Genomic DNA, 18,048 nt, shown 5'->3' with positions numbered 1-18,048 from the left:
ACCAATTCTGCACCTAAAGATATCTACAGAGGTAATGAAACAGTGTACAAAATGTTTTCATGTTAATGGTTGTCTGGGAGAGGACTAAGCAGCTAAGTCCACACTGTAATGTGCCTAGTGACCTGCTAACATCAAATAATGTGGGTGTAACCCGAGTAATGGACCTCCTCAGCTCACTCGCATAACCTGTATGGCTCTTTTTTTATTTGTGTCTACATTACACTCATGAATTAGAACATTCTGTACACTAATGAATGGTTTCTTACATTCCAGTTTCTGTACAGTTCAGTCAAAAGTATGTATACCTACATTGCCACTCGAGGCTGAAAAACACAATTTTTATATATATAAATTCTGTGTGTGTGTTTGTGTGTTTTATTCATTGTGCCTATCTACCGGCACTTTCCCGCTTGGTAAGTATTGGAATTTTTGTTTTTAATATATATTAAGAGTCTGGAAGATGAAAGTGTAATGAACTTTTGAAGAGAACAAATGCAATAGTTTATCAGCTTTTATTTAACACAATAAATATTAAGTTCATACAGTCTTCAACAATAACAGTGACTCAAAGATCCTTGTACAATTTTTTTAATCAAACAAAATAGCTGCACTCTGATGACATTTTACTACAGTGTCCATACTGAGCCAGATCAGAAAGAGCCTTACGTCTCAGAAAACACAACAGCTTCCACAACTGTAGAGGAGATTTTATTAAGAACCCCATTTTGTGCACATCACTGCTTGTACACACCAATCTCCGACTGAAGGACATGTTTGGCAAAAGGTAATATGATACTGACTTTTTGAGTTAATATACACATTACTTGGTTTAGAAAGACTGGGAAAAGTATCCTTCCCATCAAAGTAATATGTATGCATTCTGAGTCTTAAATTTCCCTCAGACTACACATTCAAAGTTTCTTAATAACTGACACACCACAGCAGGGAAAGTGCGCACAAGCATGTAAAATAAATACGCTTGCACCTTACTGGAAGCTAAGTAACTACTTGTCGGCAGAGTGACCCTTCCCACTGTCGGATGCTGCGGCATCCTTCTGGGCTTTTTCGAGGAGGGCAGACTTGACTCCAGCCTTGCGCAGTTCTTCCACCAGTTCACCGTTCTGGTGCATCTGCAGCATTATGTCGCAGCCTCCCACAAATTCTCCATTTATGAACACTTGAGGAATAGTTGGCCAGTTTGAATATTCCTTGATGCCTGAAAATTAACAAAGTATTTATTAGATACTGCAACATAGTATATTCTGTCATCTTTCAGGTGTGCATCTGGGACAGCAAGACATCACCTTTCAATATATCAGCTGATAACCATGAATCCATCTCCACACACACACACACACACACACACACACACACACACACACACACACAGTGAGTCATTTTTATGGTGAGTAGCAATCTATCTTTTCTTTATACTGTTGATATTCCAACATTGAGTTTCCATCATTTGATTCAAGTACAACAACTTGAAGAAAGATGTACATGTCTGTGACACTAGAAACGATTGTGACTATTACCTGGTAAGACACTACTGCAGGCAACAGCCCTTATGACATCAGGATCAACTTCTTTATTAAATGTATGATAACCACTGAGAGGGAAGCTGCTTGAGGAAGTACCTTATTAATAAAGAGTTAATGCAGTATTAAAAATACCTCTTATAAGAGTATATTATCTCCTTATGCACTATATTATTTATAAGCAATTGGGATGTAGTGCGTTTTGTAATTATTCCCACAGCATTATGGCACGAATGCACAATCCAAAACATATTTCATATTTGTTTGTGGAGAATAAATAAATAAAGCAGGAATCGTAGCAAAGCTGTAGGTAATAGTGTTAAAATCCTAACAAATGTTATTAGAAGGTTAAGACAGCAAGTCACAGCAAAACACTATTCTAGTCTCAGAATAAAATAAGATGATGAATTTGTCAGGGCAACAAATGGAGGAAATGTAAAAATAAAGATGTGAATTAAATTACAGAAACATGTGAAATCTTGTATAGACCCTTTAAATGATGGTAAATCTGATCGTAATTTCTTTTACACAATTATTGTTATTATTATTAAACAGTTTGTACAAAAACCATCCAGATGGGTCTTTGTGGACAACTAGCAAAGAAATTGAAACAATTACTGAATCAATGCAGAGTAAGGGACGATACAAACTATGTTGTTAGTGTACTGAGTTCCTTATGTAACACACCGTTTCAGGTTTCGCTTTGCATACAGAGATAAAGACTGAGTGGATGATATCTCTCCACAAGAAAGGAGACGTTCACAAATATTACAAGGACATGCCAGTGTGTCTGTCAGCTGTGTCCTCAAAAATGCCTGAAAAGGCAGCCACAACTTGATCAGCTCAGCAAACTTCCATTCTGGATGCACAACAGCTCGTAAGCTGCCAAAGTTACATTTCTACTTTCACAAGATAACAAAAGATTTTGACTGAAAATACTGCAGACATTAAGGGTATCTCATGACTTGCAGGATTTCGAATGTGTGGACTGTGCTACACTGCCAAATAAATTTAAATAACTGTCACTCAGGTGAAAATCAGTCAGTTTCATTGTTTTTCACATGCAGGAATTGGAGAGTCATTGTTGTGTGAACTCACAGCATAGTGAGCCACTGGATTCTTGGGGTTCCATCGAATAGAGTCAGCTGCTACTACCTGCATTAATAATTATTTAGCATGCAACTGCTAAAAACTATTTGAGCTCAGGCTAAATTTAACATAGTGAAACTGGTTGGAAAGCTCATTTATTACATACACAATTATCTTTTATCACAAATAACAATTACCTACACATTCTAACGAGGAGAGGTCTCCAGTAGTATGATTGACTTTTTGAAACCATGCATATAGTGATGTAGGTTACAATCCCAGGTATCACACATTACAGCCATTCACACTGGTGGGCCCTCATTTGTGAGTAACTAACGAACAAAAATTCAGAATTTTGCGCGACACTCAACAGTGTTAAAGAAAGCTGCATTATATAACATCCGGTTGTGTGGTGTAACAGCTTGATATTCATGGGGTTGTGGGATTGAATTTCCTGAGGTGCGATGACTTTTCTTACTTTTAAATCTTTATCAAAATGACTCTGATCAATATTGTTATTCAATTAATTGGTTTAAATGTAATTTTTCATTTCTATTTCTTTGTCAAATCACTTTAATCACAGTATGAATTTTTCCCATTTGCCTCATTTTTTTCTTTATATCATTCTTTTGTCAATCGGAATTTTTATGAATATGAATTTCCTTATGTTTATCTTCTATAATATTCAATTATTTGACAATTCCCATCTATGAGTAAATAATAAAAGACGAAATAATCTATTTATATTTGTGCAATGGTGAGAAAAATGTACTGTTGTTACCAGATGTGCAAATTTTTTGCATGGTAACCATCATAAAAATCATTTAAAGCATAATCTAAATACTTACTGCACTATGGACAAAATAATGCTGATGAAAATTTAAAAGACAGATGGCTTTATAGTTACAACAGAATTCAAGCAAAATGAGAAGTAGATATAATGAACACAATAAAGTGGACGGAAAAAACAGGGTGCTAAAACAAAAGAAATTAAATTGAAATTAATACATAAAATTAATTAAAAACATATTAAAAAAGATTTCAAGTGGAGAAAGAATGTTAGGAAAAAAATGAGAGCAAATGAAGAAGTTTATATTATAATTAAAATTGTGACAAAGGAATGGAATCAAAAAAATTATATTTAAATCAATTAATTGAATAAAAATGATAAGTAAAGTCATTTCGATAAAGATTTAAAAATAAAAAAGACCATTCTTTGCATCTCACAGGATTCGAATCCCCAATCTCATACATGTGAACCTGTTACACATAACCAGACTATAGAGTGCAACTATTTAAGTCTAATGAATGTCAAGCAAAATTCCATTTTTTTTGGTCAGTTACTCATTAACAAGGATGCACCAGGGTGAAGTGTGATGCATCACCATATAGTTTCAAAAAAGTCGGCTGCACTGCTGGGGACCTCTCATTGTAAGAATAGCTGACAGGAATTCTGTGCATAACCAAATAATTTGGAGGAAGACTGCATAATAAAATACGTTTTTACACATTTTTGCATCCCTAATGTTGTACTTTATGCCAGATGGAAATTTAATGACGGAAGTATGGAAGGGAGCTTTGAATTAAATGTACCATTGATAGTGTGGTCATTAGAGATGGAGTAACAGCTCCGATTATGAAAGAATGGGGAAGAAAATTGGCTGTGCCCTTTTCAAAGAAACTGCAGTATCCCCACAAGCAAATATTGAGATGGCTGCACAGGAGCTGGTGCAGTTATTGCAGTGGAATAGTACAGAACATTGCCACATGAGATGCGAGCAAACCGTGGCACAACCAGAACCAATGATCTGAGTGTTTACCTGCCAGCAATGACTGGCACGGCACTGCAGTTCTGATGCTGATGTCGATACCTGCTGACTGAGCCTTAGCCTCGTGCAGTGCTTCATTACATATGCTAAGAAGCTGAGACTGGGGTGTTGTGTTTTCCTCTGTGCATGTTCTCTACGTGCTGTCCAGACTCCCTGCTCCACTCTGGATCGACTCGTGTTGAGATTCATTTCTCTTCAGGGAATCAGCTGCCCAGCTTCTAGTCTACCCACAGCTGGCTAGTACAGTTACATTCGTGCTGAGAGAGATGGTTCCACATTGTTACCGCTGCCACACACATACTAAGGTAACCATCCTGGCACTTGCCTCTAGCAGTCGAGGGAAATATAGGAAAACGTAAATTTGGATGGCTGGTCAGTGATTAGAAATGCAATGCTTCAATGTGGCAATCCCCCCCCCCCCCCCTCCCTCCCCTCCTCTCCTCTTTCCATCGGTAGTTTGGTCTGGGGGTGGGGCAGAGCAGCCATGTGTTAGAATGAATTATAAGCATTGTTGTTCACATCACTCATGACACAGTCTACATCTGAGTGCCACTGATTGAAGGCCAACTGCCCCCCCCTCCCTCCCCCTCCCACCACCCAACCGATACATAAATACTTCACTATAAAACTGCACCACGGAGTCTAGAATGTGGAATTCTGGTGAAAGAATGTCATCTATCCATTTGCAATGCATTGAGATGTTCAACTTCCATGACTTCATCACTTAAATTTTTGACAAGGTCATGAGAAAAGTTTATAATTTCTCATAAAAGTTTACCGATTTTTCCTGACTCAGGGAGTGGACAGAAAACTGCACTCAATGAGGCCCCCTGTTTTAATGTCTGGGACGAGGACACGGCCGTCATGCCTGATACAATACAGAAAGGTTTGTTCTAGAGAGTGCAGTATCTTATGTTATACCACTTTTCCGAGCCATGCAGAATGACCATAAGTACGATGCTGCCACCAGAGTAAGAGCTTGCATCCTGTAGTGAGCCATTGCCCTCTGAACAGACAGTACAGATGGAATACAAATTGCAATCTTTGCTTGTAGTTATTTCAAGTCAGATGTCTGGCTCTTTTGAGGCCTGAATGTGAGACGAATCAAATGGGAACCTCAAATGCACATACTCACTCGCTGAAAATACGTGACCCAATCTTCTTTGTGTCATTAAATAGTGGAAACGCGGGTGGACAGGACTCTGCCTAGCAAGTGGTCACAGCCTGGATAAGTTGTGAACCCTAAACCTACAAATGTCTAGATAAAAGCTGAATTTCCTGACATAAGAAGTTGGTTTGCTGCTACGACTGTTGCCACAGGAACAGTTGCTGCTATTGCTGTTCCACGAGTTTTGCATCCATTAACCTTTTCCCCCCATAACCAAAATCGGACACGGCCAGGAGGCACCAACTGAGAGTGTCGATGGTGAGTTGCCAATAAATACAGAAAGACAACAATAGCAATGGATGGACAACCGAGATAACATTGCAGAATGACAAGTCCAGAGAGAGATAAAATGAAGAGCCTAGGTGCATAGTAATATCGGGAACAAAAACAACAATTAATGTGAGAGGGCAGTAAGAACATGACTGAGGTCTGAGCCGCTGCACTGCTAGCTCTATAGCACGGCCATGAGCGCCAATAGGTTAGCACATGGAATGTGGCCCATGCCTAGTGCTGAGGTGGTGACAGCAGTGCCAGCAGACGTCAAGAGCACCGCCTAGCAGCTGTCTTCTGGGTCCATGCATTCTGGGGGCCTTTGAACTCATTGGGCTGGGATGCCACACTCACACACTAGGCTTCAGAAATAATACACTCCAAGAATTAGGCAAAAGCAATTTGGAATATTATTAAACATACAATATGCAGAAATAATGACACAAATGTAACTGAGCCCCCAGGAAATAGCTCTGGCAGAAACGGTGGACATTTTCAAATAATTTGCAACCAACTGCAATTATCACTTCTCCACAGTGGCTGCAAACACTGCAGTACTAAACAACCAAATACAGACGCATTAAATCTGCTTGTGCAGTCACTGTGTGCACCACTATCAGACACTAATTCCAAGAATACGATGGCTAATACGTTTACAGAATTCACTATGTCACTAAAAAGTAGTAATGTGTTCAGTATGATGATGTTTCTAGTAGAATATTAAAATCTTCTGCTGACTTGACAGAATTATCCCGATGTTTTCTTTATAACGAGTCAATGAATCAGAATGTATTTCCTGATAGCCTTAAATATGCTGGAGTAGCATCTATCTATAAAACTGGAGATGAGCAAACTAACTCTAATTATAGATTTATGGGGTATAGCTGTAAAATAGCTGTTCTATTACTGTGACACATTTTAATTCAAAAACATACATAGGCTATTTAGTTATTGGCACTTTCCATATACTTCCCTCCTATACCACTACAATGCTACATGTGATGCAAATAGTGTTGGAAGTCTTCCTCTGTGAGATCATGGATGATGCATAGGGCTTTTTCTTTCACTGTTTCAACAGAATGAAATCTTGTTCCTTTTACTGGGGAGGATGTTGTAATTCACTAGAAACCTTGTAACAGACAATGAGGTATAAGTCCAGTGTTTTCTTTATGCAGAACTCATGATTTGTTCTTCCTCATGATCGCGTTTGTGTTAAACAATCTTAACTATACACGCCTTATAGCAAAAGGTAGGTTTCAGTAATAGTTTTTCCAAGTTCCATGTGAAACTCTATGATAATTTCGTTGCTCTATTATTATACTTATCATTCCTTCTGAAAAATGTAATAACAGCTCTAAATGCAGGCTAGGGCAACAATGATTTGTCTACAGACACCAGAGATACCACATTTTACTGAGAAGGCTTATGCCTCACAGCTACTGGTCATTTATCTTTGGAGCATGCGTGCTTACTTTGTGAGAACATTGGTCCTATTATTTTATCATATCCACACCTTCCAGTCCTTTCAAAAGTGTTTCAGAAGGTCTGATATAATATTGACTCATTTAACTGAGCAGAACTTGTTAACAAATTCTCAGTTTGTCTTTCGTAAAGATGTCTCTACACAGAAAGCACAGCAAGATCTCACAGACGAAGGGCTAACACAACTAAAGAAAATATACCATCCTGAAGTATCCTGTGTACCTTTGATTGTGTGGTTCACAGAATTCTACTTTGCAAAGTAAAGTATTATGGTCATTAATGGAATACTTCTTGCATGGGAAGTCTTACATTCATAACAGAAATTGTCTCACTAACAGACTGGGCCACAATCATGAAACCAATCTCAGATGGTGGATCGCAAAATGTGGAATGCCTCAGAGATCGATATTGGGTCCACTCAACTCACATAACTGAACTTCCAGTGACCTCAAACGGCAGTTCAAAAATGTAATGTTTGATAACGATACATGCATACTAATCAAACTCAGCTGCAACATAGCCATGATAGCTAAGCAGGTCTACAAATGGTTCTTAATCCCACAAAGACTCACACTACCCAATTTCAAACAAACAATAAAGACCTACTATCACCCGACATAGAGTGAGACCAAGAGATGAATACAGCAAACAGATTCAGAAGGCTGTAGGTTGCAGTGGTTATTCGGATCGGAGATGAAGAGGCACAGTAGCATGGAGACCTGCATCAAAGTAATCTCTGGACTGAAGACCACCATCACCTACTCTTGGTAGTAGCCTTTTCAGTTGTTACAGGACCAACAGCTGGACGACTGACTGCTAAGGGTTCGTAACATTACCCCATACAGCTGCAGAGTGCTGGTACTGCAAACAGCTAAAAGTGAGTGTAAACTACAGAGCTGTTACTTTTCCTGCGGGTATGCAGTGCTACTTTATTGCTGAAGGGTGATGGCTTCCTTCCAGATAAAATATCCTGGAGATGCATAAAATATTTGTTCCATCAAGCAAGTAGGTACATTACAGAATTTAAAAGCTAGAACAGATAGGATGAAGTTATATACAGTGGGAATTAGTGAATTGTGGTAGAATGAAGAACAGGACTTCTGTGCATGGTATAGATATAAAAGCAAAGTTGGTCTAATAATGAATAATTAAACAGAAATGTGGTTAAGCGACTATAGACAGTACAGTGAAGACAGTTACATGGAGCTGATACCTAACACAATAATACAAGTTTCTACCAACTAGTTCTGCAGATGAAAAGATTAAGGGAATGTATGATGAGAGAAAAGAAGTTACTCTAATATTCAGAAGAAACCAATTTTTAAATGATGGGGAGATTGGAATTTGATAGCAGGGAAAGGGTGAGAAGGAAAAATAGTAGGAGGCACAGACGGGGGAAAGGAATGAAAGAGGAAGCCGCCAGATAAAATGTTGCACACAGCATAATTTTGTCATCTAACTCTTGGCTTAAGAATCACAAGGGTAGGCTGCATACATGAAAGGGACTGGAGACACCAGTAGGTTTGAGACAGATTATATAAGAGTACAACACTGACTTTGAAACCAGTTTTTGAATTACAAAACATTTCTAGGAACAGGTAGGACATTGGTTATGACTATAGATTGAAACTAAGGAAATTGAATAAAGGTAGGAAATTTAGAAGATGGGACCCTGATAAACACCTGATAAAGAACCAGAGTTGATGGTTTCAAAGGAAGTATTAGGCAAGGACTGACTGAAACAAGGGAAAGAAACACAATAGCAGATGAAACGATACCTTTGAGAGACAAAGTAGTGAAGGCAGCAGACGATGAAATAGGTAAAATGAAATTGGGGATACCCATCCATTCAAAAGAATATTAAAAGTATACTTCACTGTCACTCATTTCATAAACTGTTTTAATATCAAGATTCTAAAATTGTAATATTCAGTTAACTGCAAGGCAAGCAACAGTGTTCACTCAAAGCTGGACAGTATGCAACAATGTAGTGTAAACACGCCTCAGTATTTATTTAGAGATGATGTGGTCTTCCACCCGAAGACTGGTTTGATGCAACTCTATCCCGTGCATGCACCTTCATCTTTGCACAATTACCACAACCTACATTGGTTTGAAGCTGTTTACTTTTTTGCATTCAAGCATTGGTCTTAACCCTCCCCACCTCCTCTCTCCCTCGCTCCGCTACAAGAATGAAGTACAAAACAACTCCACAAAAGACTACATACACTTCAATTTATATAAAATGTAGCCAGATTCCTCTTTTTCAGAAGTATTAATCTTTTGTTATTGCCAGTCAACATTTTATATCCTCTCTTCTTTACCCATCATAAGTCATTTTTCTGCCCAAATAGCAAAGCTCATCCACAACTTTTACTGTCTCATTTCCTAATCAATCTACATGATGCTTAGAGATTTTTTTTGGAAAATAATATTGGAATCAAGAAAATGTATTGAGCTAAGGGCTGTGAGTAAACAGCACCTATTAAAACATTAAAACTGTGTGCCAGACTGGAACTCAAACCTGGAACCTTTGCCTTTCGCAGGCAAGTGGTCTACCGACTCATCAGTCTACTGACTGGTTTGATGCGGCCAGCCACGAATTCCTTTCCTGTGCTAACCTCTTCATCTCAGAGTAGCACTTGCAACCTACATCCTCAATTATTTGATGGATGTATTCCAATCTCTGTCTTCCTCTACAGTTTTTGCCCTCTACAGCTCCCTCTAGTACCATGGAAGTCATCCCCTCATGTCTTAGCAGATGTCCTATCATCCTGTCCCATCTCCTTATCAGTATTTTCCACATATTCCTTTCTTCTCCGATTCTGTGCAGAACTTCCTCATTCTTTACCTTATCAGTCCACCTAATTTTCAACATTCATCTATAGCACCACATCTCAAATGCTTCGATTCTCTTCTGTTCCGGTTTTCCCACAGTCCATGTTTCACTACAATGCTGTACTCTAGACATACATCCTCAGAAATTTCTTCCTCAAATTAAGGCCAGTATTTGATATTAGTAGACTTCTCTTGGCCAGAAATGCCTTTTCTGCCATAGTGAGTCTGCTTTTGATGTCCTCCTTGCTCCGTCCGTCATTAGTTATTTTACTGCCTAGGTAGCAGAATTCCTTATCTTCATTGACTTTGTGACCATCAATCCTGATGTTAAGTTTCTCGCTGTTCTCATTTCTACTACTTCTCATTACCTTCGTCTTTCTCCGATTTACTCTCAAACCATACTGTGTACTCATTAGACTGTTCATTCCGTTCAGCAGATCATTTAATTCTTCTTCACTTTCACTCAGGATAGCAATGTCATCAGCGAATCGTATCATTGATATTCTTTCACCTTGTATTTTAATTCCATTCCTGAACCTTTCTTTTATTTCCATCATTGCTTCCTCGATGTACAGATTGAAGAGTAGGGGCGAAAGGCTACAGCCTTGTCTTACACCCTTCTTAATACAAGCACATCGTTCTTGATCATCCACTCTTATTATTCCCTGTTGGTTGTTGTACGTATTGTATATGACCTGTCTCTCCCTATAGCTTACCCCTACTTTTTTCAGAATCTTGAACAGCTTGCACCATTTTAAATTGTTGAACACTTTTTCCAGGTCGACAAATCCTATGAACGTGTCTTGATTTTTGTTTAGCCTTGCTTCCATTATTAGCCGTAACATCAGAATTGCCTCTCTTGTGCCTTTACTTTTCCTAAAGCCAAACTGATCGTCACCTAGCACATTCTCAATCGTGTGGATGATGCTTTTCCGAAAGTCAGATGGTATGTCGCCAGACTCATATATTCTACACACCAACGTGAATAGTCGTTTTGTTGCCACTTCCCCTAATGATTTTAGAAATTCTGATGGAATGTTATCTATCCCTTCTGCCTTATTTGACCGTAAGTCCTCCAAATCTCTTTTAAATTCCGATTCTAATATTGGATCACCTATCTCTTCTAAATCGACTCCTGTTTCTCCTTCTATGACATCAGACAAATCTTCGCCCTCATAGAGGCTTTCAATGTATTCTTTCCACCTATCTGCTCTCTCCTCTGCATTTAACAGTGGAATTCCCGTTGCACTCTTAATGTTACAACCGTTGCTTTTAATGTCATCAAAGGTTGTTTTGACTTTCCTGTATGTTGAGTCTGTCCTTCCGACAATCATATCTTTTTCGATGTCTTCACATTTTTCCTGCAACCATTTCGTCTTTGCTTCCCTGCACTTCCTATTTATTTCATTCCTCAGCGACTTGTATTTCTGTATTCCTGATTTTCCCGGAACATGTTTTTACTTCCTCCTTTCATCAATCAACTGAAGTATTTCTTCTGTTACCCATGGTTTCTTCGCAGCTACCTTCTTTGGACCTATGCTTTCCTTCCCAACTTCTGTGATGGCCCTTTTTAGAGATGTCCATTCCTCTTCAACTGTGCTGTCTACTGCACTATTCCTTATTGCTGTATATATAGCGTTAGAGGACTTCAAATGTATCTCATCATTCCTTAGAATTTCCATATCCCACTTCTTTGCGTATTGATTCTTCCTGAATAATGTCTTGAACTTCAGCCTACTCTTCATCACTACTATATTGTGATCTGAGTATCTATCTGCTCCTGGGTACGCCTTACAATCCAGTATCAGATTTCGGAATCTCTGTCTGACCATGATGTAATCTAATTGAAATCTTCCTGTATCTCCCGGCCTTTTCCATGTATACCTCCTCCTCTTGTGATTCTTGAACAGGGTATTCCATATTACTAGCTGAAACTTGTTACAGAACTCAATTAGTCTTTCTCCTCTTTCATTCCTTGTCAAAAGCCCATATTTTCCTGTAACCTTTTCTTCTATTCCATCCCCTACAACTGCATTCCAGTCCCCCATGGCTATTAGATTTTCGTCTCCCTTTACATACTGTATTACCCTTTCAATATCCTCACACACTTTCTCTATCTGTTCATCTTCAGCTTGCGACGTTGGCATGTATACCTGAACTATCGTTGTTGGTGTTGGTCTGCTGTCGATTCTGATTAGAACAACCCGGTCACTGAACTGTTCACAGTAACACACCCTCTGCCCTACCTTCCTATTCATAACGAATCCTACACCTGTTATACCATTTTCTGCTGCTGTTGATATTACCCGATACTCATCTACCCAGAAATCCTTGTCTTCCTTCCACTTCACTTCACTGACCCCTACTATATCTAGATTGAGCCTTTCCATTTCCCTTTTCAGATTTTCTAGTTTCCCTACCATGTTTAAGCTTCTGACATACCACGCCCCGACTCGTAGAACATTATCCTTTCGTTGATTATTCAGTCTTTTTCTCATGGTAACCTCCCCCTTGGCAGTCCCCTCCCGGAGATTCGAATGGGGGACTATTCCGGAACCTTTTGCCAATGGAGAGAACATCAGGACACTTCAACTACAGGCCACATGTCCTGTGGATACACATTATGTGTCTTTAATGCAGTGGTTTCCATTGCCTTCTGCATCCTCATGTCGTTAATCATTGCTGATTCTTCCGCCTTTAGGGGCAATTTCCCTCCCCTAGGACAAGAGAGTGCCCTGAACCTCTATCCGCTCCTCCGCCCTCTTTGACAAGGCTGTTGGCAGAATGAGGCTGACTTCTTATGCCGGAAGTCTTTCGGCCACCAATGCTGATTATTTATCAAAATTTAGGCAGTGGCGGGGACCGAACCCGGGACCGAAGACGTTTTGATTATGAATCAAAGACGTTACCCCTAGACCATGGGTCTACCCAAGCACAATTCACAACCCATCCTCACAGCTTTACTTCCACTAGTACCTGTTTCTTACCTTCCAAATTCCACAGAAATTCTGCTACGCAACTTGCATCCGGAAGTTATGCAGGATAGTTTCTGTGAAGTCTGTAAGGTATGAGATGTGATACTTGCGGAAGTAAAGCTGTGAGGATGGGTTGTGAGTTGTACTTTGGTAGATCAATTGGTAGAGCACTTGCCTGTGAAAGGCAAAGGTTCCAGATTCAAGTCTCAGTTTAACATACAGTTTTAATCTTCCAGGAAGTTTCATATTAGCTCACACTTCACTGCACAGTGGAAATTCATTCTGGGGCAGTTATTTGGTAAACTAAAGACATAGTATCAGCAGCTTTCTTTTCCAATTTGGTTGATTAAATTTAGCAGGCAGAAGTATTAAGCAGTATGGTGCTGATTTATAATCAGTACAGTATACAGATTAAATTTTTATGATCTGCTTGTCTCTCTGTATCGTACATCTTGACTTGATTCACACACCTGAAGTGCTTTCTTCTTTATGGAATATACAAAACATGCTGAATGAATGAATGGCAGCCTCGATAGAACAAAGACAGAAACAAAGATTCCTTTAGTAGTACATTATGAAAAAGTAAGAGAGAGAGAGAGAGAGAGAGAGAGAGGGGGGGGGGGGCGTGGTGGTGGGGGAATGGTTTCTTTTTGCGTGCAGGGATGACAGCTTCGGCTGTAATCATAGGTTTTATGTTACATGCAATCAATTTCAGTGTTATATTACACCATATTTAGTTCTCTTTATAGTAACAGATGATCATGTGGATACCGAGTAATCATCGTCGTACATTTCATAGAGGATATAAAAAAATCTAAGTACACTATGTCGAACAGTTGAGATTGTCGATGTGCTGACACAGTGTGGCACAAAAGAATGTTCAGAACCATGGACATAGCTATTTTCTACCCACCATAAGATGCATAATGACGAGTTTCCAGTATCTACACAAACATGTGGTATCACAGAGAGACCGCAAGACGGTGTAATGTAACACTGAAACTGACTCAAAGTAGCACCTACAAATACAGCTAATGTTATCATCCCTACTACATAAAGATATAGCTGTTGTCCCACAGTCCTAGGTAAAACAGATGCACGGAGAAAAAAAAATTAGTCCACTGTCGCACTTTTAATTTGTCAAACAACTAACGGTTTCAGTACGTGGTGCTGTTAAAAGGTCAACCTATCAGTGTAATCAGATGGACAACTGGATGTGCTACACTGTCCTTAATGTTTCATTACTGGGTGCATTGTTCTGTTAATTATGTTTTTATCTATCCTCTAGTATTTCATGTCTTATGTGACATTATTTTTACATTGTTACTCTTTTTATAAGCTGTGTACATAGTGGGTTCCGAAGCAACTCTTGACAGCAGTTCGCATCTATTTAGTGTGTGGCATTGACCTTTACTTATTAGTAGACATTCTGACTCAGGTCAATAATTTGACTACTGCACACAACACACACTGTGAATGAGCACTGTTTGGGGAAGGAGACAAGCCATGCCATTTTCAAAGGATTTGCCTCAAGCGGTACAGTGAAACCATACAAATCCTAGACCCCCGATGGCCAGGACACGTTTTGAACCCTTGTCCCCTCTCTGCCAATGTCAGAACTGATACTCTAGCTCTCTATGTGGCAGGACTGAGTTTGAAAACAAACATTATTTCAGTCATATTTTATTAAAAAAAAGGAAGGACCTTAAATAAAAGATAAGAGCCTTCATCATGAACACTTGAAAAGGACATGATACATGGTGTGCCTACAGATACACAGTTCTTACTTTCACTTTAACTGGTTTTGGAGCAGCTAAAGTTTAGAACAGAGGCACTTTCCCTCTGCAGTTCATCTGCACCACACAGCTAATGAGAGGGTACTAACACCTGATAAGAGGTGAGAAAAACTTCATATTTGAAACAGTTTGATATTCTTTGCATATTATTTGTTGACACAATGTGTAACACAAGGTTACCTTACACTGCTGCTGCAGCCAACTTTCAGACTTCCTCTATTAGTTGATTCCAGTAAAGGTGTTTTTGCACTGGAAGCAACTACACTGTCACCAGCAAAATGTATGATGTTACATCTTCATTCCCATAACAGAAATTACTTCTTTGTGTTATGGAATCTGAATACTTTAAACACAGGTTCTGTGAGCAGTTTCGGGAAATGGCATACGAGTGACTGCTCTGAACTGCCCATTATCCTTGATAAAGCGTCAAAGTGGATACAATAATTACGGAAAAAGAACCTTTCTGGAAACACAGTTTTTTTTTTAGATATTATGTCAAAAACTAATGCGTTGTCTGTTAAGTGCGAAACAGAGTATGGCAATGACTGTCAAATAGTATATCTGCAATGAAAGACAGTTATTAATGCACACAACATTTGCAGTCCTCAAAAGCAGCTATTGTGTGACCAACTATAGTTCAACTGGCTTCTTATTGATTAAGTTGTTTTCATCCATATTATATAACCTTCTACGCGTGAATAAATTTACCTTGTCTTAAATCTTCATTCTGAAGTACGTCATGAGCATCGTATTTGACGCCATGCATCCTCAAAATCTGGACGACAGCGTTGCTGAAACCACACCGCGGTTCTTCTGGTATGCCTTTCATAAAAACAACTACTTTATTGTTTTTCACTAGTTTTTCAATATCTGGTTGTGATGCCGGTTTTGTGGCAAAATAAGCTGGTTTGAAAATAATTTGTCTCGAAATGCGCGTGGCACGAAAAATTGCATTCATTTTGCTTCGGATCTGTTCAACGATTCTTCCACAACAACTTCACACAACTCACATTTAACATCTATTTTTGAACAATTGCCGGTCAACACAGCTGACTGCCAATATCAGTGTATGTAATGTAACATTACGTAAGTAAACATAGTGTAACTTTGTGTTATGGCCGCGATTGACTTTATATCGACTATCGACCCTACCAACTCGAGTATCTCTCCGAGGCTGATGGCTTTCACAAGTTTGTTATTGACTTGCTTTAAATGTGCCCGTACTGTTCTATAATATATCGTTAATAAAACGTGTTTATCCGGAGTGGCTGTATTTATTTATACTCCGGTCTTGTGTAGTACCAGAATACCGACAGTCGATATGCTTGTAATGCTGTGCTAAGTGCGTTAATCACAAAGATAAATTCAAATAAATACCGCAAAGGGAGTGAGAAAAACATGGTTTTATACGGAGTGCAGAAAGTGTCAGCTGTCTGTATTATGTTACCCTATGAGCAGCAGTGGTAACCATAACTGTCTAACGCTACTCATGTAATCACTCTCTCGGCTGTTGTGGTTTCAGTTTTTAAAGAAAACTTCTAATCCCGGTAACGTAATACATTCTGAAATTAAAAAAAAGTATAACTGAATTTAATTTCAAATTATACTGCGTTCACAATGGCACATATATTGAGGACCTCCACAGACTTCCAGCATCGGCAGAAGATGGCCAATCTTTTCAAATTAGTACACTAGTTCGCACAATGTCTCAGTCCAGCCGATCTTATCGCCCAAACAGGTCGAAAATCTGTGAAATTCAAATGAGTTATTTTCTTAGATTGAATCGGGTGACGTTCCCACAACCGAAAAGTGAACTCTGATAAATTTTTAAGTTGACTGCTAAACAGAGAGAGTTTGTGGCATCGTGAGGATAAGAAATATAATAACAGCGATATGTCTCAGAATCTGTGGCCAGAAACGGCTACTGTACTGGAAACCACAAGCTTCGAACAAGTTAGAAGTTCAATAGTAATTAATTGAACGTTACGCATTGTTACATTATGAACGTTCTGTGGCTGTGACCATTTTGGTCTCATATCTATATGCAGCATGTCATCTGCAATACAAACAAAATCTGTATCCGAAATCTGAGGCCTAGATCTTATCCTAAAAAAGCTGTGTGTTCAAATGAAAAATGTGTTGTATGTTAATTCCGATTCTTAATGCACACGTAAACGATCAAACATTTCGTGAGCGCTTTAACTAACATTATGAAGGAAATCAAAACAAGAATATTAATAAACTGGCAATATACCCGACCGGCTGATATTAACAACGGTATCCCACAAGAAGACCCATTATCAATGTTACTTTGTATAACTGCACTGGAACTGCTACTGAGAATTAGAGGGCATTAAGATTTCTGTGGCCAGTAGAGTGACCATTGAGTATACTGAGGATGTAGGAGTTGTTATAAGAAGTGAGGAAGACATTCAATGGCTTAAAGCTGTATGACTCTACTGAAGTGCGACAGGTACTCAAATAAACGAGGTGAAGAGTTCCTTCTTAAGCTTCAGTGGCTTCAGGGATACACAATTGGAATGGGCAAATAATGTGGACCACCATACATCATTATGAGTGATGTTCTATAGATTCCCACGTAATACAGTCACCTTCCACTGGAGGACAATGTTGAACCAAATTACAGGGGTTTTAACACTATATCAAACTCTTAATCTGAACATCACGCAAAAGATTGAAATTATAAGCTGAGCAGTTCTGTTTAGACCAGTACATGTAGGACACACGCCCATAAGAAATAGAAGTATCATCAGTTAAATTTGCAGATATATCAGGTAAGGGCAAATTTTTTGAGTGGCAGCGAGTAGAGCTACTTTACTACCTGAATACAGAAGTCTCGGTCTTACTGATTTTCATAGCAAAAGTGCAGCTTTATTTATTAAGCCATCTACTCATGTGATTGATCAGGATAGTATAACAGCAGAACTTTTAGAAATAGTTAAACCTGAAAGTATAGTATCACCTGCAAATGTAAACAGAGAAAGTTATAAGTTCAAACACGTTAGCTCATTTTCGTAGACTTAAGTTACTTAAAAATAATAA

General features: G+C 38.8%; 1 protein-coding gene across 1 annotated transcript; it reads right to left on the bottom strand.

Annotated features, from left to right (window-relative positions):
• Window positions 1-498: 498 nt before the first annotated feature.
• On the bottom strand, window positions 499-16,108 carry LOC126291745 (glutaredoxin-related protein 5, mitochondrial-like). The gene is made up of 2 exons (XM_049985422.1): window positions 15,694-16,108; window positions 499-1,216 (listed from the first exon to the last, which is right to left on the bottom strand). The coding sequence occupies exons 1-2, from the start codon at window positions 15,941-15,943 to the stop codon at window positions 1,005-1,007; spliced, it is 462 nt and encodes a 153-aa protein (XP_049841379.1). The 5' UTR covers window positions 15,944-16,108; the 3' UTR covers window positions 499-1,004.
• Window positions 16,109-18,048: the final 1,940 nt, after the last annotated feature.

Source organism: Schistocerca gregaria, chromosome 9 (assembly GCF_023897955.1).
Source record: "Schistocerca gregaria isolate iqSchGreg1 chromosome 9, iqSchGreg1.2, whole genome shotgun sequence".
Lineage (NCBI taxonomy): Eukaryota > Metazoa > Arthropoda > Insecta > Orthoptera > Acrididae > Schistocerca > Schistocerca gregaria.
The sequence above is the reverse complement of the archived record's forward strand: the minus strand, read 5'-3'. Positions and strand labels throughout refer to the sequence as shown.

Excerpts from the sequence above, each read along its gene's own strand:
- LOC126291745 (XM_049985422.1), bottom strand. The coding sequence starts at position 15,943 with ATGAATGCAATTTTTCGTGCCACGCGCATTTCGAGACAAATTATTTTC. Across the intron at positions 1,217-15,693 it reads GAATGAAGATTTAAGACAAG|GCATCAAGGAATATTCAAAC; the intron begins GTAAATTTATTC and ends GTTAATTTTCAG.